This window comes from Papaver somniferum, chromosome 1 (assembly GCF_003573695.1).
Source record: "Papaver somniferum cultivar HN1 chromosome 1, ASM357369v1, whole genome shotgun sequence".
Taxonomy (NCBI): domain Eukaryota; kingdom Viridiplantae; phylum Streptophyta; class Magnoliopsida; order Ranunculales; family Papaveraceae; genus Papaver; species Papaver somniferum.
The window spans coordinates 45,450,355-45,474,325 of record NC_039358.1 but is presented as its reverse complement, the minus strand read 5'-3'; the positions used below and the strand labels follow the sequence as shown (position 1 = coordinate 45,474,325).

The window sequence follows — 23,971 nt, the reverse complement described above, 5'->3', positions numbered from 1 at the left end:
AACATACAACACATTATCAGCTAACACTTGGGAAACTTTAGAAAGATGTTGTAAGTGTTCTTCTTCGCTGCTAATATATATTGGAATATCATCATAATAGACAATAAAAAATTACCAAGAAAGGGTTGTAACCTGGTTCATGAGTCGCATAAAAATACTTGGTGCATTAGATAATCCAAATGGCATTACAGGCCATTCCTATAAAGCTTCACGCGTTTTACGAAGATCAAGTTTTGTGAACACTTTAGAACCAGAAAGCATATTAACCATATCATAGAGTCGTGGAATGTGAAATCTATACGGAATAGTGATTTTATTTAAAGCCCGGCAATCGATACATATCTGCCATCCTCCATCTTTTTTGTCAACTAAAATTGCGGAACTAGCACAAGAAATTTTTCTTGGTCAAGTCAAACTTTTGGTCAATAAGTCATTTACCTTACCTTATAAAATATAATGTTCTTTTGGACTCAACCGGTTGTGTGCTTGACTTGGAAGATAAGATCCCAAAATTAAATCAATATGATGTTACAAATCACGTAAAGTAGGTAAAGAAGTATAGGTAATTCATCCGGAAATAAAACACCATATGTAAGTAAAAGAGGTCATACTTTTAGGAATATCTATCGACGGATTCTTATCTTCATGAGAATGCAAAGTGTGATTTTTATGCAACGAACGAGAAATTGTTGCCACCAAAGCACTTATTTTGTTGTCACTATGAGTTTCCGCAGTAGTTGAAGTATTGGAAGGATGCAAGATTTTCCGTTTCCCATCTTTATAAAATGTGTAAGTATTCTCATAGTAATTATGAACCACACGAACATCGTATTGTCAAGGTCATACAAGAAAAAGATGAGCAGCATTCATACTAAAAACATCACAAAGTACCGTATCTTAAAAATTCGAAAAAAAACAACTTCACAAGACATTTGTGAGTTATTTTTTGAGATGAAGGGCTATTAATCCTACCAACTGTATAAGGATGAGGGTGTGGTTTCAGTGGTAGCCCTAACTTTTCCACTATAATGGAAGCGATGAATTTTCGACACTACCTGTTAGTTATTGAAGACTAATTAATTTTTTCTAAAGTTAGCCGTGGTTATTTAGGGAAGGGGTTTCCTAAACTGGTTAGAATTCTTGGTGGCCAAGTTTGTAACCTATATAAATAGGTAGTTAGGCCTTGTAGAATTTGTGCATTGTGTAGAAAACGATTAAAAGATCGGTGAGAGATTTCTTGTATAGCTTTTAGGGCTAAAGCTAGGGTTTCGTTGTGAGAGCATATTGGTGAGGAACAAGAGACAAGGTTATCGTCTCGGTTAATTGTTGCGGTGTAACCAAGGATTTGCTGGGATTCACACGACGCTGCAATCGTTTTTCTTCATAGTGGATTTGAGTTGGTGCGACTCAAAGTGGACGTAGACAATATATACAAGTTGTATGTATTGGTCGAACCACTATAAATCTTGTGTCTTGTGAGTTGATTTATCTTTCTCGTATTATTATGGTTGCTTGTGCTTGTTTTACTTATTATTCATCATAATATCTCAAGATCCATTATTCCGCGGTTGTCAGTGATTATTCCCTAAGAAAATCCTGACAACTGGTATCAGAGCTCGGGTTAGAGATTTAGGGTTTATCGTAGTACGATTGGAGTGGGAGTTATGGGTGATAATAACGAAAGTACGGTAGCCAGGGTTAAAGTTTTTAATGGGAAGAAATTTGCGTTTTAGAAGTCTCAGATGGAAGACTACCTATATGAGAAAGACCTTGCTGATACATTGGGTGGATTTGCAAAAAAGGGAGCACGCAAAGACGATGAATGAACAACTCTTGATCGCAAGTGTGTAGCCGTGATCCGTAGATGTATAACGGAGGAAGTCTACAATAACGTACAAGAGGAAACTAGTACGAAGGATCTTATGGATAAACTTGAAAATTTGTATCAAAATTCATCAGCCTCGGGAAAGATTATGTTGTGTGAACAATTATTTAATCTGAAGATGCAAGAAGGCGAAGCGATTTCAACACATCTTGGGAAGTTTAAATCAATTATTTCTCAGCTTTCAAAAGTTAGTATTACTTTTGATGATGAAGTTCAAGCTTTACGGTTGTTGTCATCATTACCAAAGAGTTGGAAGATTGCAAGGACAACCATAAGCAATTCTGCAGGGAGCGAGAAGTTGAAGCTTGATGATGTGCAGCAAAGGTTGATCGCTGAAGAGGAGAGAAGAATAAAACAAGTTATGTTTCTAGTTCTTCAAGCTCGGCCTTAAGTATGCATGATGAAGATAGAGGCAGGAGTTCAAATAGGAACAACAACAACAAATCCAGATGGAAGTTTAGAGGGAAGTCTAGGGGGATCTCAATCTCGACCTAGAGGTGTTGTTGAGTGTTGGGCGTGTAAGAAAGTAGGACACTTCTAGCGCGATTGTCCGGAAAACAAAGGTGCTAATAATGGTGGAAACAAAGGTAATCAAGAAGAGGTCAACGTAGTTGCAGCTTCGGAACCGTGAAAGTCCTTGTTGATAACAAGAAGATGATTACGAAAGGTTTTCTACTACTCTCTGAGGACAAGCAAGATGAGTCTTGGATTATAGACTCTGGAGCTTCTTTTCATGCAACGGGTGATAAGAGTATTATGATCTCTTATAAAGAAGGATACTATGGCCAAGTATTCTTGGGTGACGGTGAAGCATGCGACATCATTGGTTTGGGTGATGTGATCTTGAAAGTCAATGTTTCTCAATGGGCTGCAGTTGGAGATGATATAACATCCATGGTGCAAACTTTTTTTACCACAAAAAAATTACCTCCTCAGATGAACCATACAGTCACTTGTCTCATCCCAAAAACCAATCAACCATCAACTCCTAATGATTTTAGGCCCATTGGTCTTTGCAACTGCTCCTATAAGATAATTTCTAAATTAATTGTTGTTAGGATGAAAACTCTGATGAATATAATTATTTCACCTTCTCAAGTTGCTTATGTTCCGAAAAGGCTTATAAATGATAACATCATTTTAGCACATGAGTTAATCCATTCGATGAAGAAGTCAAAGAAGAAGACACCTCTAGTGGCACTCAAGCTGGATATGTCGAAAGATTTCGACAGACTAGAGTGGTCCTTCATAGATAAAATGCTACTTCATCTAGGCTTCTGTGAAGATTGGAGGAATATTATTTTGGAATGCATTTCAACTACCTCAGTTTCGATAAGACTGAATGGAAGTACGTGTCTTTCATATCATCCATCTAGAGGTTTACGACAGGGAGATCCATTATCTCCCTATCTTTTTATTATGTCTATGGAGTATCTTTCTAAGTCTCTAGAACATGAGCAGCAGAATAACAAGATAAAAGGAATAAGTACTTCTCTGAAGTCAGTTCCCATAAATCCATCTTTTATTCGCGGATGACTTCCTGCTGTTCTTTCATGCAACTGAGGAAGGCATACAACATATAACTGATCTCCCACAACACTTTGGTAACATTTCTGGTCAGCTTATTAATTATTCTAAATCTTCGGCCTTCATTTGTGGAGATATTTCACATGAGTTTATACTATCTATTAATAGAAGGTTGGGGTTTAGAACATTATGCTCATCAGACAAATACTTGGGGTTACCAATTTTACTAGGAAAATCAAAAAATTCTTCCTTTGTCTCTTTGAAAGATTCTTATGTTAATAAGTTTCAGGGATGGAATTCTTCAACCATGAATCAAGCAGCTAGGACAACAATGGTGAAGTCAGTGTTAAATTTCATTCCTTCTCATTACATGAGTAATTTTCAGCTACTAAAGAAAAGAATACTTTAAAAAAACTGGATGCTCTTCAAAGGAACTTCTGGTGGGGGCACAAAAACAACAAAGGAATTAACTTTGCAGCTTGGGACTCTTTTTGTGTGCCTAAAGAAAATGGAGGTCTCGCTTTTAGGAATTTACAAAAATTTAACCTGGCTTTATTAACAAAACTTGCTTGGAGGTTGTGTACTGAAACTGAGGCAACATGGGTCAAGAATATGAAGATCAAATATTCACCCCATTCTGAGTTCTTGCACATCCAACAACCTAATCAAAATTCTTTTTGGATTTGGAAAGGAATAGAAAAAGGATTAGCTATAATTAGGAAATATTATAGATGGGATATCAGATGTGACACTAAAGCTCTCATTTGGTATGATAAATGGATAATAGGTTCAGATCATCCTACAAGTCCCAGAGAAGATTTTAGAGAACCGGCTAAGTTGGTATATGTCTCAGATATTTTATTCTACAATCCTAAAAGGTGGAATGAAGAGTTAATTAGAAAGGTACCCAAACCAAATAGTGCAGCAGATCCTTAGTATGTACTTACCTCAGCATGGTAATGATAAATTGATTTGGGAGCCAAATAGAACAGGTGATTTCTCAGTTAAGTCAGCATACAAGGTTCTCTCAGTTAATACTAATGGTCAATTAGGAGTCCAGAGCCCAGCCTCAAACAACACTTGGAAGAATCTGTGGAAGTCTAGCTCCCCACATAATATTAAATTATTCCTGTGAAAATGTCTACGGAATATTGTTCCAAAAATGGAGGAAATAGGTCACTACAAGAGAAATATAAACACCCTATGTCCTATGTGTGAATCGCAGGAGGAAACATTACAACATCTATTAATTGAATGTGACTATGCGAAAGCAATGTAGCTAGGAATGAATGTAAATGTGCACAACATAATTAGCCAACATATTTCTATTTCTGCATGGATAGTTAGCTGGTTCTCAGACTCTGCTATTGAGGATGAAAATATATGATGGCAAACTATCTTAATGTGCATAGTCTGGCAGATCTGGAAGAATAGGTGCATTAATGTGTTTCATAGCAAGAAAATTAACCCCTGGTTTGCATGTCATGAAATAAGGAACCATGTTAATCTCTGTCTTAAAGAAGACACTAATTATATAAACATCAAGAATAAAAAGCAGTCACAACAATGGATTCCTCCTTCATCTAATCAACTGAAGATTAATGTAGATGCTTCTTTTCATCGTAACACAAAGGAGATTGGAATTGGATTAATTATTCGTGACTCTGCAGGAACAACTAAAGGAATCAGAGGAAGGTACTACCATGGAGGAATAGATCCAGAAAACGCAGAGTGTTTGGCTATGAAACAAGCGATCATGTGGGCCAAATAACTCAATCTTCAATCTAGCAACTTACTTTTTGAAGCAGACTGTATAAATGTCACCAGTTCTATCAGCAAAGCTAACTCTGCATTCCACTGGATAAATCAGAGTCATGTAGATGAAATAAAGCAGTTGTTATTGGATTTCTCTTCCTTTAATGTTAATCATGTAAAAAGAACGGCAAATAATGTGGCTCATGTAATAGCTAATAAAGCTAGAGCATGTAAATCTTCCTTTGATTTTGCTAGTAACATTCCCATAGACATAGCTGATCTAGTAAGGGAAGAAAGGAAGATAACTAAGAAGTTATGAAGTATGTACTCTGTTATGTTTTAATATATTACTCCTTTGCATCAAAAAAATAATAAATAAAGAAATAACTAGAACTAGGAAAGAACTAAAATAAGGCAGTAATCTGCCGGCCTCTAAGACTAGGGTAAGAAAGCCAACTTCTATTCTGCAAACAGGAGGATGTGCTACATCAATTTGCCTTGTGAGCTTAAGCTTTACAATACAATCACTTAATTCCGGCGCATCAGGGAGCTTCGGTCTGCGCGACTTTGGGTTGAGGCGTAATTTTCTGATCCATCACAATTTCAGCCGACTCAGATAATCCTTTTTACTGTAATTTAGTTAGTTATTTTGTTATTAAAAACTATGACTCTTTCTTCTTTCTTTATTTTCTATTCCCTTCAAAAAAGAAAGAAGAAAAAAAAACAAAAAAAAAACAAGAGTCTTTTCATCTTTCTTGCTCAGATTCGGTCCTTTTATACCAGATCTGAGCAAGGATTTATTTTTCTTTTCTAGTTTTAGGTAATTGTTTATTAAATAAGATGTTTTCACATCATTTTTTTTTGTGTCTTTCGACATGTTTCTTCGCCGTTTTGCGGGCAATTTTTCTTCGTCGTTGTGGGGCGAGTTCTTCAATCTTTGATGGATGGTCCGTGGATTGCTACTCTTGATTCAAAAACATCGACGATTCAACATGAGATTGCATTAAATCCATACTCTAGGGATTTAGGGCATCCAATTTCGTTTGGGTCTACAAATTTATGGGCAAAATACTCCTTCCTTTCAGGAGCATCTCTTATCATGGAAGAATACAATCAAATCAAATGGTCGGAATTATTTCCGGAATATACCATCATCTCTCCCTTATACATAGTCAAAAATTGGGTATCTCTGCGGTTTGTTGCTCTTTCTCTTTGCAATCTACTTGTAGTTGATATCCTTATTTATATTAGGGTTTTGATTATCTTGATTTTTTTTAATGTATTTTGATGTTTTTGTTAATCTTGTAAGCGAATATGTAATCACTATTTTGATTTAAATGAATTGAAATTTGTTGATTGACCAAAAAAAAAACTATGAGAAATGATTAGATGATTTTATGATCCTAATGCCTCTGATTTTGTAGTTGCGTTAACCGTTTTGGTTTTGTAACAAAAGCATTTTATCCGTCCTTTTGTTTACTTGGAATAGTTGTAAAGTTTGAATCACTGATAAAGTCATGGGTGACATTCCAGTGACCTAAGTTCTAAACTCGTCGGTACCAATTTTTTTTTAAAAGGTTTGAATCACCAGTTATGTATGATGGGAGAAAATGTGATGTTAGTTTATTGTTTTGTGTTGAATTTTCCAATAACCATTGTAACAGTACCGACCATATTCTTTAGTATTTTCCGAAGAAAAAAAATGTACGTCATAATTCTTTAGTTTTGCATCTTTTGATCCTAACAGTTGTATCTTGTCATTTATTACTACGTAACACTATTTTTCAGGAGATATGAGAACTAATTTACCATTAACACGTTAGCTTAATGAATTTCCCTTTATATACGACATATATCGTTTTTCATTTTAGTATTAATACGCATATGGAAATAATATTAATCATTGACAATCATCACCAAAGCATCTTTATTAGTGCATCTCCAATGCAAGGGGTAAACGTCTTAAGCTAGCATCGGATTTAAGATCTTTTCTGTCAAATTTTCCTCTCCAATATAAATGTCAAGGTCATAAAAAAGAACGACATGACTAAAAGGGGGTAATGGAGAAAGTTTAAATTTGTTTTTTACTCAGTAATTTAAAAGCACTGTAAAATTAAAGTGTGAAATAAGACTTTGGAGATTGGAGATGAATTTAAGCAAAAAAGTTTTTTCAACAATAACCCACAGAAGTTGTAGAAGTCGATGGTCCCCTATGAAGATATGGTGATAGTTTCTATGTATCCAGTGCTTATAAAGCAATGAAATCTGATGGCCTACTTCGTTTTCCGGATAAGGAGTCGTGGAACTCGATAGTCCCGTTAAAGGTTTCTTTCCATGTTTGGACCTTGTGTTACAAAGGAGCCCCCACTCTTGATTATCTCTACAGCGCAAGTATGGTTCAAGACGCTAACTGTTTACTTTGTAGAACTCAGGTTGAAACAAATGTACACCTATTCTTGCACTCCAAAACAACTTTTGAAGTTTGGTCATATTTCTTAAATAGTTTTCGTGTTTGTTGGGCTTTCACTGATGATGTAAGAAAGAATTTGTGGGAATGGGGTGTTAAGAAGAAGACTACGAGTAGGATTAAGAAGGTTTGGGTTTTATTGCCTTTCGCCATATGGTGGAGTTTATAGAATGAGAGAAATGACGGGTTGTATAACAATGTTTCAAGGAGTACTAAGCAGATCATTATAGTTGTTAAATGTTTGTTACTCAATTGGGTTTTGAACTCTAAGGATTTTAATGGTTTTTCCTTGTCAACATTGATTTTCAATTGGGATGATGTGGTTAACACATCCATGTAACTATCTGTTCTTGTCACTTTTCCGGCGACGAAGAACTTTTTAATTTCAGTTTAAGCTTTGCCCTTTTCCTGCCAAAAAAATAATAACCCACAGAAAAAATATATTAATAGAACCTCCACTTAAGATAAACTTAACCGCTTGCATTGAAGAGCTCTTATATGGACCATCTAAAACGGTTATAAAACAAAACAATTCTTGTTACTCGATTGATAACCCTAAGAAAATTTTGTAACGCCTATTGTGCCACTTACGACCAAAAGATTTAATTTTTATACTTGTCCATCGTCGGAAATATTCAACTTATGTCCGTAAAATCTTTCTCCGACAGACATTCCACTAATTGCGGGAAAAGTTCTAAATAACCCGAGCCCGTTGACTAGAGCAGGTATTCAGGTTGAGCAGTGCTATCCCGCACGACCTTGCGGGAAACTATTCCGCTCAAGCGGCTTCTTTATCGTTAGATCATGCTAAAACCCAGATTTTAGACATCTGCTAGGAGAATTTTCGTAATGAAAACAAGGAACCAATTATTTTCCTAAACTTGTGTCCAATCTTCACGATATTAAATCAAAACGGATAAGACACCATACCTAATCTAGATATATGTCTCTTGAATTATCACCTAAATTTAGGTTACCGATAGGTGAACATTCAAGGAGCTTGTTTGAATTGGAAAAAGCTAATGATAGACCAAATTTCATAGTCCAATTGTGGACCAATGAGATTCAACCATCCAACAAAATTGTGCAGGTCCACTGACTTAAAACCCCAGCCCCATCGGATCCTGTGGTGGAGGAGAGACAGACCAAATTTGGTCCGCCTCTAATGGTCCGCGCCTAGGAAGGTCGAATGGAATTTGCATAATTGTAAATAACCTTTTTAGTGAGTTTTTGGACTGTTATTGGTAGGTGAAGAGGAGACATGAAAAAGCTTTTGAAAGGACACCAAACCTACGACAAATCATGCACCTTCTTCTGTTAATAGTTAAGCGGGATACATCTAGATTTTGGCAGAGAGAATACGCGAAGGAAAGTTTGGTAAGGCACGCACGGGATCCCCTTGGAATTATGCATTTTTGTTAAAGATGGCCATTGATAATGTTACTCTAGTCTAGTGACTCCAAATTTGATGCCACATCATAATATTCAATAAATTGTTTTTCGGGTATGGATTCGCATGTCATGTCAATAGCTTCTATCAAATCTAAAGGTTAAAAATCTATTTTAATCTAAAATGTCTCAATTAAGTTCTCTCCATGGATTAGAAGCTAGAACATCATGATCATCTTTATAAGAAAGAGAAAGGATTCATTTACACATTAATTCTTACATTATCTCACAGATTGAGATCCTATTATGTGAATAATAACCAAATGATAATGAATTTAATTAATGATAATGAATATTGGGACATGTTCCTCATGTAAAACTCTATATGACTAGAGAAAATGAGCGCATTCTCAAATGCATAACAACATCATCTACCGATTTTAATTTTAATGGTTAAAAATCAGTTGATTTTCAACGACTCATTTTCAAAGTAGTAGATGGCGATGTTATCTATTTCGGAATACGCTCATTTTTGGTGAGAACATAAAGCTTTGTAAGAGGAATACATCCCTAAATATTGGCTACAAATTCGTAATGGTTTGGTTGTTATCCACAAAAATAACGTCTAAAATATATATAATAGTGTGAGAATAAAAATATAAGGGGACCTCTACAAGAATTATTAAATTCCAAGGAAATCACCAGCACTAAATAAAACCACCCGCAAATGGAAATGAAATTTTTTCCTAATTATTCCCAACATAGATCTAGTAGGGAATGGTTCATCCCAAGTTCCCAACCACCTTCTAGTTGCGAAGCTGCTAGGAAGACCCATGATTTATACCCAACTTTTTAACCCCTGTGTGTCATCTATATCCACTTTTGATTTCTTGCACATTCTATCCTATCAGGGAAAAATAGGAGATCCACTTTAAAAGTGAGCTAATAGAAACTTGACATATAGGGGGGGTCACATTTTGGTGTCAATTTTTTTGGGGTTTTTCTAGCATTTATCATGTTGTATGCCTTGGTGGCACTCTCTTTTATAGCAGTATTTTGTTTTAGTATAAGAGATTTTGTACATGATAGGCCGTGAGAAAATACTTGCTCTCACTCACTTATCTTAATTCATTTTTCTAATTATGGTCACTCATCTAAAAGTAGTGGCTGCAAACCGGTTGATAATGACAACCATACCTAAAAATAAAAATAATGAACCTTAATCTACTCACTACTAGTCTACTACACTACTCCAATTATTCTTACCTAATCATTCTTGGTTATAATAAATCCTGCTAATCCTAATACGTTGAGAAATGTGCCGAACATATTGTAAAACAAATGAGAAGAAATTAACATGAGTCAGAAGAGTCTGGTTAGATTGTTTTTGCAGGTTCTCCCATGTCTGTCTTTCATTAAAGAAAAAGAATCTTAATTAAAAAACCTAGGAGGTAATTAAGAAAAAGGTAGTAAGAACTAAGAAGAGAACTTCCCTCCCTTGTCGGACGCCGTGTTTTACTCGTAATTTCATGTGTTGTGGAATGTATATTTTCACCCAAAACATCATAACATTCATTCTTACACTCGTGTTACACTCAATCTTTTGGTTGATAACTACCTGAAAACAATTTTGACATTTATCCAATCCATAAATCTTTAGAAAATGTTGAGCTCTTCTGGGGTGAATTTAAACATTATGGAAAAGATACTATTCAGTATTTCCGTTATATCATCTGATTAATGTCAAAGTGTTGTTGTTTAGCTGCTCGTAGTCGTACCATTTTTACATGGATAATACTTGGATATTTTGTTCTATGCGGATTTTGATATCCTTTCCGGACTGGTATACTCATTAACAATGGTGCATTTTTATCCATTGTAAACCTTGCTATAATGGGACATTATTCAGTCGTCTTTGGATTAGTTTAAACTTTAATTAAACAGAACAACAACATCAACAGTTGAACCTCCTTTTGTGAATTGCCATGTTGCTTCAACTACCAATAAAAACATACTTGGTTTATCTTTTTCCATTATTGGTGGTTGTAGCTTTAAAGATTAAGATTACTACAACAAAGTAGAGAGAACAAAATTAGGTACAAGGAGAACATGGGTGAAAATAGTAAATGCCCTCTTGATACGTACACACAAAATAGACAATGATAATACTAATAGTATTATAGACTAAACAGTGATTAGTTTAATGTCCTAATTTGCACTCCTTTCAATCATTCCTTGTATTCGACTCTTTCTGTGACTCATACTGCTCCAAAAATTTACAGCTCCTTCCTTCACCATCACCATCACCATCACCATATTCTTAGTATATTTACTGAAACAAACCCCCCATTTCCTTTCTCTCTCTCCCTGTCCTTGAAAACACAACAAAAACCTCACATTCATATTCAATCACCAGTTAATATAAACTCTATCAAAGGGTTCTAGCTAGCTAAAGAAAAAGAAGAGAGGGTCTATTCTATTCTATTTAGCTCTGTAAAACCCTTTTCCTGTAAGTTTCTTCTACTCCTGTTTTTTTTTTTTTTGTTTTTTTGATTTACTTCTTGTTCAGGCTATTGGGTTTTTCATTTTAGTTTTTGAATGATTTTCCGTTTCTGGGTTGTCCTTATTTTCTTTATTAGAGTTCAGATTCTGCTTTCATTATCAAATTTTGGTCTGGGGATTCTGCCATTAATTTCATAAATATGGAGTAATTTGTCTTTCTCTCTCAAAAATCTTTTGCATTAATTTGTTTATTTTCTTCCTTGGGTGTTTGGTTTCACTATTCTTCTCACTTCCCATGTTGCTTTGTGGTGTTGTTGTTGTTAGTGGTGTTATCTTAAAGTTGTTGTTTGATCTTCTTGTTAATTGTTGGTTGTAGATCAGACTCAGATGTTGCATTTTTTTGTCTGCTAAGTAATTCAAGATGAGAGGATCAATGGGTAACCACTCACCAAATCCTAATGAGCACAGGCTAAGGTTATCTGGATCATTGTAAGTTTGTGATTTCAATTGTAGATTTAATTTTAATTCATGGGTTTTTTAAAATTTGTTCTGATTTTATTGGCATTGCTTCTATGCGAATCCTACTCAAGTTTGAGGTTAGTTGGGTTTTCCTGGAATAGTAGGTAGAAAAGGTGCAATTTATTAGTAGTTTAACTAGATCATTGAATCTGGATTCTGAACCAATTGTTGTGTAGAGTGCCCCCAAGAGAAAACAAACCAATGTCTATTAGTATGATATTATCTTCATTTCCTGTTCAAGGCATGTTTTCATGAATCATGGTACACCGCCACCCATGAATTTTTCAGGAGGGCATCTATTATTGTATCATAAATGCAAAATATCATCTGATCCGGCACTTCATTGGTTAGGATCTTGAGGAAAGGCTTTCTTTGCATTTGGATATGTTTGAAGACAAAGGGAGGATTTTGACTCATTTTGGAATTTTTGTACCTCCGTTAAAGTACTTTAGTGTATGTCGTTGCCAGCTGGAAAACGAAATTTACTAGTTAGGTGGAGGCACTGAGGTACATGATCTTCATTTGGTGTAGTGGCGAAACTTGGATGAGTATGGCCTTGAGATTGGATTTCAAAATTAGTAAGTTTACTTCATTATTGGATACTTGGCCCAGCCACGTAGACAGCGAAACTAGCACTGGAGAGGGATGGATGCATAACCTACAACCTATATTAATATATGAATCCGTGATGTGTTCTCCGTAGTTATTCGATAGAGTATTGTAGCTTTTGACATGCCCCTTCCTGACCAAACATCTACTGAAAGGAGGTAGTATATGTAGTATGTCTTATAAGCTTGCAGAATGCAAGTAGTCATGAATTTGTGATGAAGAAGTCATTTTGGTTTCTTAGTAATCTGAAGAACCATTATCCAATTGTGTATTGTATAATGAATTGGGTTAGGTTTTCCTGTGTTCAGGTTTTTGCAGGTGACTCGGTCATGTTTATCATAGTTTATTTTGATTGTTCCATTATTGTATGAAAAAAGTCATCTAACCAACCATGTGCAGTTATGCGTAGAAAAACTTCTGCTGACCTCGCTCCTTTGCTTATTCTATTGCATATGCTTTATCAACCAAAGGGAAAAGTAAGAAAGAAATAATATAAACTAATTTGTGTTTGACATACTTTCTGTTTCAGTGAGGATTCAAACAATAAGAGAAGGTTCCTAAGAAGTAAAAGTTCTAAAGAAGTTGAGAAGCCATATCAGACATATACACAAGAAAAAAGTTCAAAATGCAAAATTTCTACACTGAAGCTTGTCCTATTGATTATTATATGCGGTACTTTCCTAACACTTCTCCACTCTCCGACGGTGTCCCACAATGAACAAGATTCGAGGCAAGTTTCTATTTATCATACTTACTTGCCATTTTTGGCCATATGTTTTGGTATCTCAGACACTCACACCATCCCATTCCCCAGGATTTTACCAATATGTCGTTTTAATGTACAAAGGCCAATGCTTGTTGAGTGTCACTTGACATGACAGCATGGAGCTGAGCAAGTCCCGAATAGACCAACTTGTTTGCAGGACTATTAACAAGTTAAAAACATGTTTTGATCATCTGATTGTGTTCCACATTAGGATGTTAAGATCATACATTATGTTAGACTGTCAACCTTAACTGCATGTCTACTGCTTGCCATTCACATGTTTAAATCTGGCTTAGTGCACTGACCATACCAATTTAAATCTTTAGAAAATGCTATGTACAGAATCAGTAGATGCAAAAGATTCTTTGTTTAGTTATTCCCCTGATAAATGCTTTTCAATTGCAGACCAAGCTTTGTGGACAGATGGTTATGGGAGAGGCCATCTGCAGATGCACGCTACATATCAGATTTAGACATTAATTGGGTTGACATTTCAGAATCTCTCTCTAAACTTACAGAGGGACAAGACAAGATAGGTTTATTGAACTTTAATGAAAGTGAGATTGGTCGTTGGAGAGAAGAGGTGCCAAATTCTAAGCATGTTGTTCTTCACTTAGATTCTGCTGGAAAGGATGTAACGTGGGAGTCCTTGTATCCCGAATGGATTGATGAGGAAGAAGAATCTGAAGTTCCCGTTTGCCCATCTCTGCCAAGACCCAAGAACTACAAAAATTCTGATATTGATCTTATTGCTGTCAAGCTTCCATGCCGTAAGTCGGCGCACAATTGGTCAAGAGATGTTGCCCGTTTGCATTTGCAGCTTGCAGCTGCAAGGATTTCCGCCTCTGCTAAAAAAGATCGTCCTGTTCCTGTTCTCTTTGTGACCGATTGCTTTCCACTGCCCAACCTTTTCACTTGCAAGGAGCTTGTAAAACGTGAAGGAAATGCATGGTTATACAAGCCCAATTTAGATACCTTGAACCAAAAGCTTCAGCTCCCAGTTGGGTCTTGTGAGCTTTCACTGCCAGTGAAAGCAAAAGGTAGACTCTTTTTTCTAGTTATTTCCTTTCTATCTAAATATATAGGGTCCTTGAGAGATCTACGAGAGCTGAATTCGTGTGTGGATGTTCTCCTCACTATGGATATCCTCATAAAAAATTAAGTTCTAGAATTTTCAAGCTCATGATAAATTTGTTAACACATATTTAGAGCTCTGTAGTTGTCCGATCAAAATTAACAAGTGCTAAATGATCTTATTTGACCCACAGAAACAGAGAGGGGATACTCCGGAACTCCACATCGTGAAGCATATGCTACAATCCTCCATTCGGCTCACGTATATGTCTGTGGTGCCATTGCTGCTGCCCAGAGTATCCGCATGGTGGGTTCCACAAGGGATTTTGTCATACTTGTTGATGACACTATAAGCGAATACCACAGGAGTGGTCTTGCGGCTGCTGGATGGAAAATCCGAACAATCGAGAGGATCAGGAATCCTAAAGCTGAAGAAAATGCCTACAATGAGTGGAATTACAGCAAGTTTCGATTATGGCAGTTAACAGATTATGATAAGATTATATTCATTGACGCAGATTTGCTCATCCTTAGAAACATCGATTTCCTATTTGGTATGCCAGAGATTACTGCAACTGGAAACAATGCAACGCTTTTCAATTCTGGTGTGATGGTAATAGAGCCGTCAAATTGCACGTTCCAACTATTAATGGATCACATCAACGAGATCGAGTCCTACAATGGCGGAGACCAAGGTTATTTGAACGAAATCTTTACATGGTGGCACCGAATCCCGAAACACATGAACTTCTTGAAGCACTTCTGGGAAGGTGATGAGGAAGAGAAGAAAGTAATAAAAACTACATTATTTGGAGCTGACCCACCTGTCCTTTATGTTTTGCATTATCTTGGTCTAAAGCCTTGGCTATGTTTCCGAGACTATGACTGTAACTGGAATGTCGACATATTACAAGAGTTTGCCAGTGATGTTGCACATAAAACATGGTGGAAGGTTCACGATGCCATGCCAGAAAACTTGCAGAAATTCTGTTTGCTTAGATCAAAGCAAAAAGCTGGGTTAGAGTGGGATCGCAGGCAAGCCGAGAAAGGAAATTTCACTGATAGACATTGGAACATAACGATAACAGATGAAAGACTAAAGACTTGTTTTGAAGATTTCTGCTTTTGGGAAAGTATGCTATGGCACTGGGGAGAAACAAACTGGACAGATGATAAATCACCAACTACTGTTCCCACTGCGCCTGCGATTACTCAAACAGCTCTCCCTAGTTTGTAAGTAGTAGTTTTTCTTACTTATCCTAAATACCAATTTTCTTTCTGATTCTTTATGTTGGAAAGTTCAAACATGTCACCAGTTCAGCTCCATTACTTCACAGTACACACGATATATCAAAATGGGTTCCAATTCTTTTCATCTGTTTTATAAACCTAAACTGTACCCATTTCAGTTGCTTTAGCTCCACACAAAGATTTCTGTAATTTTGGGTGTTATAGATGTCATAAACTTTGATCTCTTAGAGGCGGATTCATATACAAACTTTGTAGCGCAACTTATAATTCTCTTATAAGAGCCTGAGGCATATTTTTGCATTTCTCATTTGCATTTTCTTTATGCATTTTGTAAACTGATGATAATGAGCTCAAGCTCAGAAAACACTTTCAGTTCTGCTACTGACACAAGGTAAGGTTATCATAAGAAAGATGGCTCATTTTGTTCTGATAGAATACGAGAATGTTCAGATGTTAATGATTTACAACTAGGCGATTGGATTGTAAGAGAAAACATATACTGGTACACTCTACTTCTCAAGAAGACGAGGACATCCACTCGCCTGATTGAATGAAATTTCCCAAGGAATAAGTGCTGACATACTCTGAAGGAATTTGACTACTCCAAGGAACCCTCAGGGAAGAATTTGCCCCAGGACCTGAATTGTCCGACTCCCCGTAATATAACGTAGATAATGCGTAATCACCGTCCCATGGCATCCATCCTTCAGGGGCAATTAGAGATTCCAAGTGACAGTCAATGAAGACGGTTCTCGAGTACTCCTTCCACGGTCTACCCAAATAGTTCCGATGAACTTTAGGATTCTCATAGTACAATTTCATGTACTCATCTGTACCATTAATCAAACAATTCTGAAAAATAAATCCAGTCGACTGACCAGGATCCGTCCGCCCATGAGCTGATACTGCATTCGTCTCACCATGCTCAGGTGATAGCTGCCGCGGCCGGATTAAAATAACCGAGTTCTGAAAAACTGCAGCTGAGTTGCCAAAAATGAAATCCACAGTTCCTTGAATACGACACGAGTTGTATAATTGACGCAACGCTCTAGCATAAAGCGTATCCTGGTGGCCGAGGAACTCGCAATTCTCAATAATAGATTGGTCACTGTCTGATCGGAATGCAACAGCTTGGTGTGCATCAGGTCCGGCTGTGTTCTCAAATGTGATATTGCGAGCCATAAATCCATCACCTAAGACTCCTGTTGAACAAGGTCACACAAGTCTTTGAATGGTCAGTAAAATCCAACTATCTACCTAGAAAATCTTTGTGTTTTTGTCATCAAGATTTGGTTTGGAACTTTCTTGTAATTCTAAATGAGTGAGTGAAGTGACTGACAACAACATGGGGTGAAAAAATGATAAAGCAAGTTTGAATGCTTTCGCACCCCACAGACCAGGTTAAATGTCATTTGACTCATTGCAGTTATTACTTGTCGGCACTGCATACAAATCACAGTACAGTCGATACAGATTCAAGGGATCTGCATCTGTCTAACAGCTAACATGAATTCTTCCGGCAGTGTCATCAAACCTAAAGGAAACTAAGAAAGCAAAGTTCGTTTTTGTGCAACAGAGTTTGTTGATCTCTTACTGATTTCAAAACAAAATTTAGTAAAAGAAAAAAAAAAAGGTGGACTTACCGACGGTGGCGGTGTTATACGTAGAGACTCCTGGTTGCCCAACATTTAAAGAACCAGTTATCACAGTTTTGCCCATGCCATCTCCTAGAAATACTACATTTCTCTTCTTCAATGGAATTCTAACAGTTTCACTATAAACACCTTCTTTAATCATGATCACAAATCTTCCGACTCCTTCGGCATAATCCGGTGCCGCAAAAACTGCGTCCTGTATTCTTGTGTAGCACCCTGACTCTGAGTTCTTTTCTTTACATACGGTTACGTTCGCCGATAAATTAGCCGGAAAACTTCTTTTAGTACTGACGCCACCAATACCACCACCGGTATTCATTTCCCATACGCCATTTCTCTCTGTCATCGGTGGTTTCCATGAACCGGTTTCATTACCAAAACGGTCGTAACTAACCAACATGCTAAGAACATTACTTGTCAACTCAGTCAGCCAGTTCATGAAGTTAACCGTATCGTTGACCGTCGGACTATCGTTGACTTTCGACAGAGCCGACCAGCAATCGACCTGGTACAAAAGCGCAGCGCTCGTCCATGCACGTGCGTCTTTCAGTTTTCCACGTGGCAGTGTATTGGCCGCTAATGAAAAGCGGTATTCCGAGAACTGAAGCACCTTTAAGCAGTTTTGTGCGGCAACAGACCGGTTCTGGTTGCCGGAAGATGCATCCAAGATGGTTTTCACTAGTTTTTTGGATTTTCTGAGTTTATGTGCGGAGATTGAAAATGAAGCTTTGATTATATCAACGGGTGATGATGATGAGAGGTTACCTGCCTTGGTTAAAGTTGTTTTGCATGTATTTGGGAACCTTGTTGCATTACAAACTTGGTTGATTATATCTGTTGCTGCGACTGTTGCTGTTGAAGCTGTAATGTTATCCGGTTTTGAAATGTGGGTCTGTTTGTGATGTGATTGTTTTTGAAGATGATCCCCACGAACTGAGAAGAGGAAACAGAAGAAGAGGATGAAAATGGTGATGTTTGCCATGAATGATCACATCAAGGTGTGATGAAGAAGAAGAAGAGTTAGAAGGGTGTTGTTATAAGGTAGGGGAAGTGAGGTGGAGAATGAAGGAAGGAAAATGACTAAATTTGGAAATTAAATAAATTTGTTTGTAAAAAAGAGAGTTGAAAAAGTTACTGCTAGTTTTTGTCTTGCGAATGTTGTTAGAGCATCTCCAATGCTAGGGGTGAAGGTCTTAAAAAGACAAGACATCTAGGATTTAGCACTTTTCTAACCAAGAATTTATCTTCAATGCCAAGGTCAAGGTAAGTTAAAAGCATGACATGGATGCCATCTCATAAGAAAGGGTAAAGGAGAAAGTCATATCTTTACCTTCTCCATGACCCAAGGTCTTTTGACACATAATCAATTCTTTATTCCAAAATTAATTTGTCTCTAAGTTATAGGGTAGTAATATCTTGGCATTGGAGATGAAATTTGAGGTAGAAAGTATAACTTTCATTTTTTTTAGTCACATAGTAATGACCCACAACAAAAAGGTATTAATAGGATCTCCACCTGGGATTACCTTCACCCCTGACATTGGAGATGCTCTTAGATGGCTTATGGTTAGGTGAGAAAAAAAATCTTGAATTCAAAGATTCAAATTAGGTCAAGTACTTATTGTGGATGGTAGGGATGATGTCGACCAAATTTTGATGTGTCATCAAAAGAATTTGCGACTTTGGTATGAAAGGTCAAACCGAACGCGTTTATAGACTTTTGACGCATTGAGGACCTTGAGGTAGATATGGCTTGTGAAAGAATGTTCGATAAGAATCAAAATGCTGGTCGATCAGTTTCTGGTTCAACAAGTCCGTGAATGAAAATTGAAATCTCATGAGCACATGTGAATATAGTATGTGAAGGAGACGTATAGCATGGCGACAGTTTGCAGTGAAAGTCTGAAATTCAGATCGCGAATGATCAGATCAGGTGCATGGTCAGACAGACTATGCAATAACGGGGTTTTTATATTTGCTTAGCTTGAACGGCCCCATATGCGGCGGTGGGATGGGAAACCAAGACAACACCCACTTACTGACACCACCATCATGTGTCACTTATATTTGGGTAATAGCAATTATTCATGTGGTAAAGTAAATTACCTCCAAAATTACAACTTTATTGACTAAAATAGTAAGTAGTAACACCATTTAAATAAGACATTTTCATGAAAACATTCCTTGAAGAATCTCTGTGCTTTTCATTCTCCTCCCAAAAAGTGTCATTGGAATTTGCAACTCATTGTGCAAAAGGGAAACACCGTGGGTCAAATTTAGAAACCTATTATAGGGGTTCATAGAAAAAGTTTCGAGGTTCACAAAATGACAAAATATGGGTTTCCAAATAGTAACCAACAAAGTCCCTTATCCAACTATTTTATGTATTGGCTAAAATGTCCTCTATGAATTATTCGATTTATACTTAGTTTCTGAAAATCAAAATATCAAGATTAGTGAAGGAAGAAGAAAAAGTTTGAGAAAAACCTAAAAATTTAGGTTTTCTCAACCCAAATGAGTGGCTCTAGTCAGATTAGTGAGGTAGGTGAATCCTCATCTACCAAATCAAACAAATATCCTCCAACTCCTATAGATAATCAAGAATTTGTAACCCAACCACAAGCTCAACCTATATATGAAGAATATGAACACTATTTTGAATTTGAAGAACCCAAAGAAGATGAATATCAAGAACCAAATGCTCAACAGAGTGAGGTATACCTCTAACTTAACTCCAATAACAATCTTTTTGCTTTCAATCGCATAAAGTACGTAGAAAGTTGGATATTTTTTTTGTTTTTTGAAAACCCCCAAATCTGAACCGTAAGTAACATACCGTTTGGAAATGTTATCGACCAAACTGTAGGCAGAGCTTACGGTTTGGAAAATTCATATTTCCAAACCGTAGACCGTCTTACGGTAGGGAATCTTTATAATTCCAAACCGTAGAAGATTTTGATTTCAGAACCTACGGTTTGGAAAATATGAACTCCAAACCGTAGACTACCTACGGTGATGTTTCACACTGTAGATGCATGAATAACATTTAATGTATTCATGCTTCTATGGTTTGGTTTCCAAACCGTATGTTATCCCAGAAAATCCTACGCTTGGAAAAACCACCGTAGTGAATCACAGGGTGATTTACGGTTTGGAGTTCCCAACCGTGTCTCTATCTACGGTTTTATTTCCAAATTGAATATTTATGTTTTCAGATACATATTTTTCTAATTCTTTGCAATATTTTTCATATTCATAGCTCGATCTTCAACCTGAACCAATGGAAGATCAACCTGCAGTTATGGATATTTTGTCCGAAGATACAAGTGCTCACTATGCCAAAAACTTTGAATGGGAAGATACAAAAGGATGCAAAGAAGTGGGACCGAGAACAAGGGTTGAAGAAGAAGTGTATCACAATCCAAAATAAACAAGTTAAAAACTACATCTTTCAAATGGTTTGCGAGTCTAGTGGGAAATATGAGAGTCATCAAAGAAAAGGTTATGAGTATCAACCAAAGACCTCGGGGAAAAAGAAAGTTATTCATACAAAGAAGACCGGGTGTCCTTTTAAACTTCAATTTAATTTCAACCAAGAAAAGAAAGTGTGGTAAATGAGTGAAGTTAAATCGGGTTACCATAACCATCCTATCCCGAAGAGTTTGCTTAATCATCCTTATCCGGCAAGGCTCAACCCCGAAGAAAAGAAGCTAGTAAAAGTGTTGACTAAAAAACGAACAAGACATATTTATATTCTAGCTAGTGTGAAGGTATTAAATGAAAATAACACATCTATCTTGTCTACCATCTACAATGAAAGAGAAAAAAAATTAGGAGTGAAGAATGGGAAGATAGACTACTTATGCAACAACTATTGTTTTTGGTGAAAAAGGCGAACTATTCGGTATCCTATGACGTAAATGAGAAAAAGGAGGTGATACATCTTTTCATTGCTCATCCGGAATTCGTAAGGTTGGAGAGATGTTTCCATCAAATAACTTTCATGGATTGCACCTATAAAACGAATAAGTACAATATGCCGATGTTGAACTTTGTGGGGCAAACATCTACAAAGACACCATTTAGTGTCGGTTTTTGTTTATTGAGAGACGAGACAAAGGAGAGTTATTTGTGGGCATTAGGAAGGGTAAAGTTATTGTACCAAAAAGATTATACTCCTAAGGTATTGATCACGGATAAGGAGCAATCATTGATGTGGGCGGTAGAACGTGTTTTTCCCGACGCACATCATCATCTTTGCACATTTCATTTATGGAACGATGTACAAACTAATTGCAAGAATATAATTCAACCACCAAGGAAAACCGCTATGCAGATAATTAAGAAACTCCCGTTGGATTAACAACAAGAAGACAAAGAGAAATTTGTTGAAGATGACAAAGTATCCGCGGTAAAATAAGATAGCTTCTAAGAATAGTGGGACAAGTTGACATGGTCGACCACCGAAGGAATGTATTTTGTAAAGGAGCATATTCTATTTGACAATTGGGAAATCTACCCGGAGATGATAGCGTATTTGAAGAATAAAATATTGGATCCTCACAAGGAAAAATTCGTTAGTGCATGGGTAACACAAGCATAAACATTATGGCAACCAAGCCACAAGCACAGAGGAGTCATCTCACTTTCGATTCAAGAGGAGGCTAAATGGGTGCGATGGTGGTTTTTTTGTGATTTTTCAAGCTATGGATGAGTACTTTAAGCGTGATCTCGATAGAGTTAATGAGGATTTTGAATTTAATCGATCTAGAAAGGATACTACTTATTTGGATAGCCATTGGCTCCGAGGAATTAATATCTATGTATCGCATTGGGAGATTAAGAAGATTATGAAGGAAGTGAACGCTTTGAAGAAATTTATTCCAAGGGATTGTATTTGTCCCAACATGTCGTCATTAGGCCTTCCATGTAAGAATACTATAGCTAAGTACTCCCCAAAGGTTATCCCAATCCAAGACATCGATCCTTTTTGGAGAAAACTTAGCTTCGATGATCCGTTACCTAATGAAGGTTTTGGAGAAGTGTTTTGCGACACCGAGGCGCACAAAGAACTATTTGAAAAGTATGCTTCATTATATCCGGCTCAAAGACAACTTTGGTTGTATGAGTTGAGGAAATTCAACCGCCCCCACACGTCAAATGATATTCTTGAGCCAACTAAAGGGAAGGGTAAGGGTAGGCCTCCATCTCAACAAACAAAGAAAGAACGGAGGGAAGAATCCAAGAGAGTGGTTCAAGAAGGTCCACAATTATCATCTTCAATCCAAAGAGATCTTTCGGGTTTTGAGCGCTTGAAATCCTTGTATGTGGAGGAGGTCATTAAAGGAAAAGGTAAGGCTACAAAAAAACGTAAATTAAATGAAATGAAAAAAGGCATACCAAGTCGAGATAGTGAAGTGAAGGTTAAAGGCCCCAAGAAGATGGTTGTTCCATCCCAAGAAGGCTTAACAACAAAAGTTGCTTGTGGAGTTCAAATCAAACAGACGGTTGTTCCATCCCAAGAAGGCTCAACAAAAAATCATGGTAATGGAGTCCAAAAACTAACTTTTGGTTTTAACTTACGGTTTGAAATCCAAACCATATGTGCATTTTGATCCATCACAAAAAGAAACTAACTTGGTCAACTAAAGGAAATTCATTTAAACTAAATTTAAAGTCTTAACACGAGAAATTCATAATCCAACCTAAAAGAAAGAAATTCATAATCCATCATAAAAGAAAGAAATTCATAGTCTTAACACGACAAGTTCATAATCTAACCTAAGAGAAAGAAGTTCATAATCCATCATAAAAGAAAGAAATTCAACCTAAGAGAAAGAAGTTAATAATCCATCATAAAAGAAATAAATTCAAACTACGAGAAAGAAGTTCATAATCCATCATAATCCAACCTAGCCACGAACTTTACTACCTCGGCCACCTCGACCACCACGTCTAGCTTTTGGTTGAGATTGAGTTTCAACATCCTCTTGAAATTCTTAGTGAGTAGAAGAAGAAGCTTCGCTAGATGAAGACCGGTTCCTCTTGGTACCACTTGGTTCGGCATCGTCACTTGAAGCACTTGAATACGCAAAGAGACCTTCTTTTTCAGGGTTGAGCATCTAGAAGCCTAGTACATATCCAAAGAACATCACAAACTTGTATATAATTCAAAAACTTGCATTTAAATAAATTCTAAATTTAGTAGCGTAATAACATACCATCATCAAGGCTTGATTATTCCAATGCTTCACCATCTTCAATAGCTCATTCTGTGTTTTTGGACTAACCTCTTTGTTTTTATACTTTGCCGCTTCTGGATCCATATTAAGCACATAAGGATGACCCCACTTAAGAAACCAAGGAAAGTAATTGTCATCGGCTTCGCTGGTGTTAGGAATTGGTGTTAAATCATCCAATCTAAGTTGGTAGTAGACTGCGGTATAGTTATTACTACAGGCGACCTATGGTGTTGGGCTGAAATTTAGTTTCACTGGAGGATTTGTACAATCTGAAATGGAGGAGTGTTATTTTTCTAACTCAAAAGATTCTTCGGTAACTTTCTTCTGGAC

The 23,971-nt window shown here is 36.7% G+C and overlaps 2 protein-coding genes across 4 annotated transcripts; one reads left to right on the top strand and one right to left on the bottom strand.

The window, feature by feature from the left end:
- The first annotated feature begins 11,284 nt into the window (after positions 1 to 11,284).
- Positions 11,285 to 16,044, top strand: LOC113284928 (putative UDP-glucuronate:xylan alpha-glucuronosyltransferase 3). 3 transcript variants are annotated; one of them, XM_026534191.1, is made up of 5 exons: positions 11,285 to 11,532; positions 11,902 to 12,014; positions 13,183 to 13,383; positions 13,825 to 14,459; positions 14,694 to 16,044. In XM_026534191.1, the coding sequence occupies exons 2-5, from the start codon at positions 11,947 to 11,949 to the stop codon at positions 15,728 to 15,730; spliced, it is 1,941 nt and encodes a 646-aa protein (XP_026389976.1). In that variant the 5' UTR covers positions 11,285 to 11,532; positions 11,902 to 11,946; the 3' UTR covers positions 15,731 to 16,044. The 3 variants fall into 3 exon arrangements, with proteins under 3 accessions (XP_026389976.1, XP_026389975.1, XP_026389974.1); XM_026534190.1 differs by having other exon boundaries at positions 11,298 to 11,532; positions 11,907 to 12,014; positions 14,688 to 16,044; XM_026534189.1 differs by having other exon boundaries at positions 11,299 to 11,532; positions 14,688 to 16,044.
- Positions 16,016 to 18,462, bottom strand: LOC113284964 (probable pectinesterase/pectinesterase inhibitor 51). Its single transcript, XM_026534192.1, has 2 exons — positions 17,388 to 18,462; positions 16,016 to 16,946 (listed from the first exon to the last, which is right to left on the bottom strand). Exons 1-2 carry the CDS (start codon positions 18,379 to 18,381, stop codon positions 16,261 to 16,263), a joined length of 1,680 nt encoding a protein of 559 aa, XP_026389977.1. The 5' UTR covers positions 18,382 to 18,462; the 3' UTR covers positions 16,016 to 16,260.
- Positions 18,463 to 23,971: the final 5,509 nt, after the last annotated feature.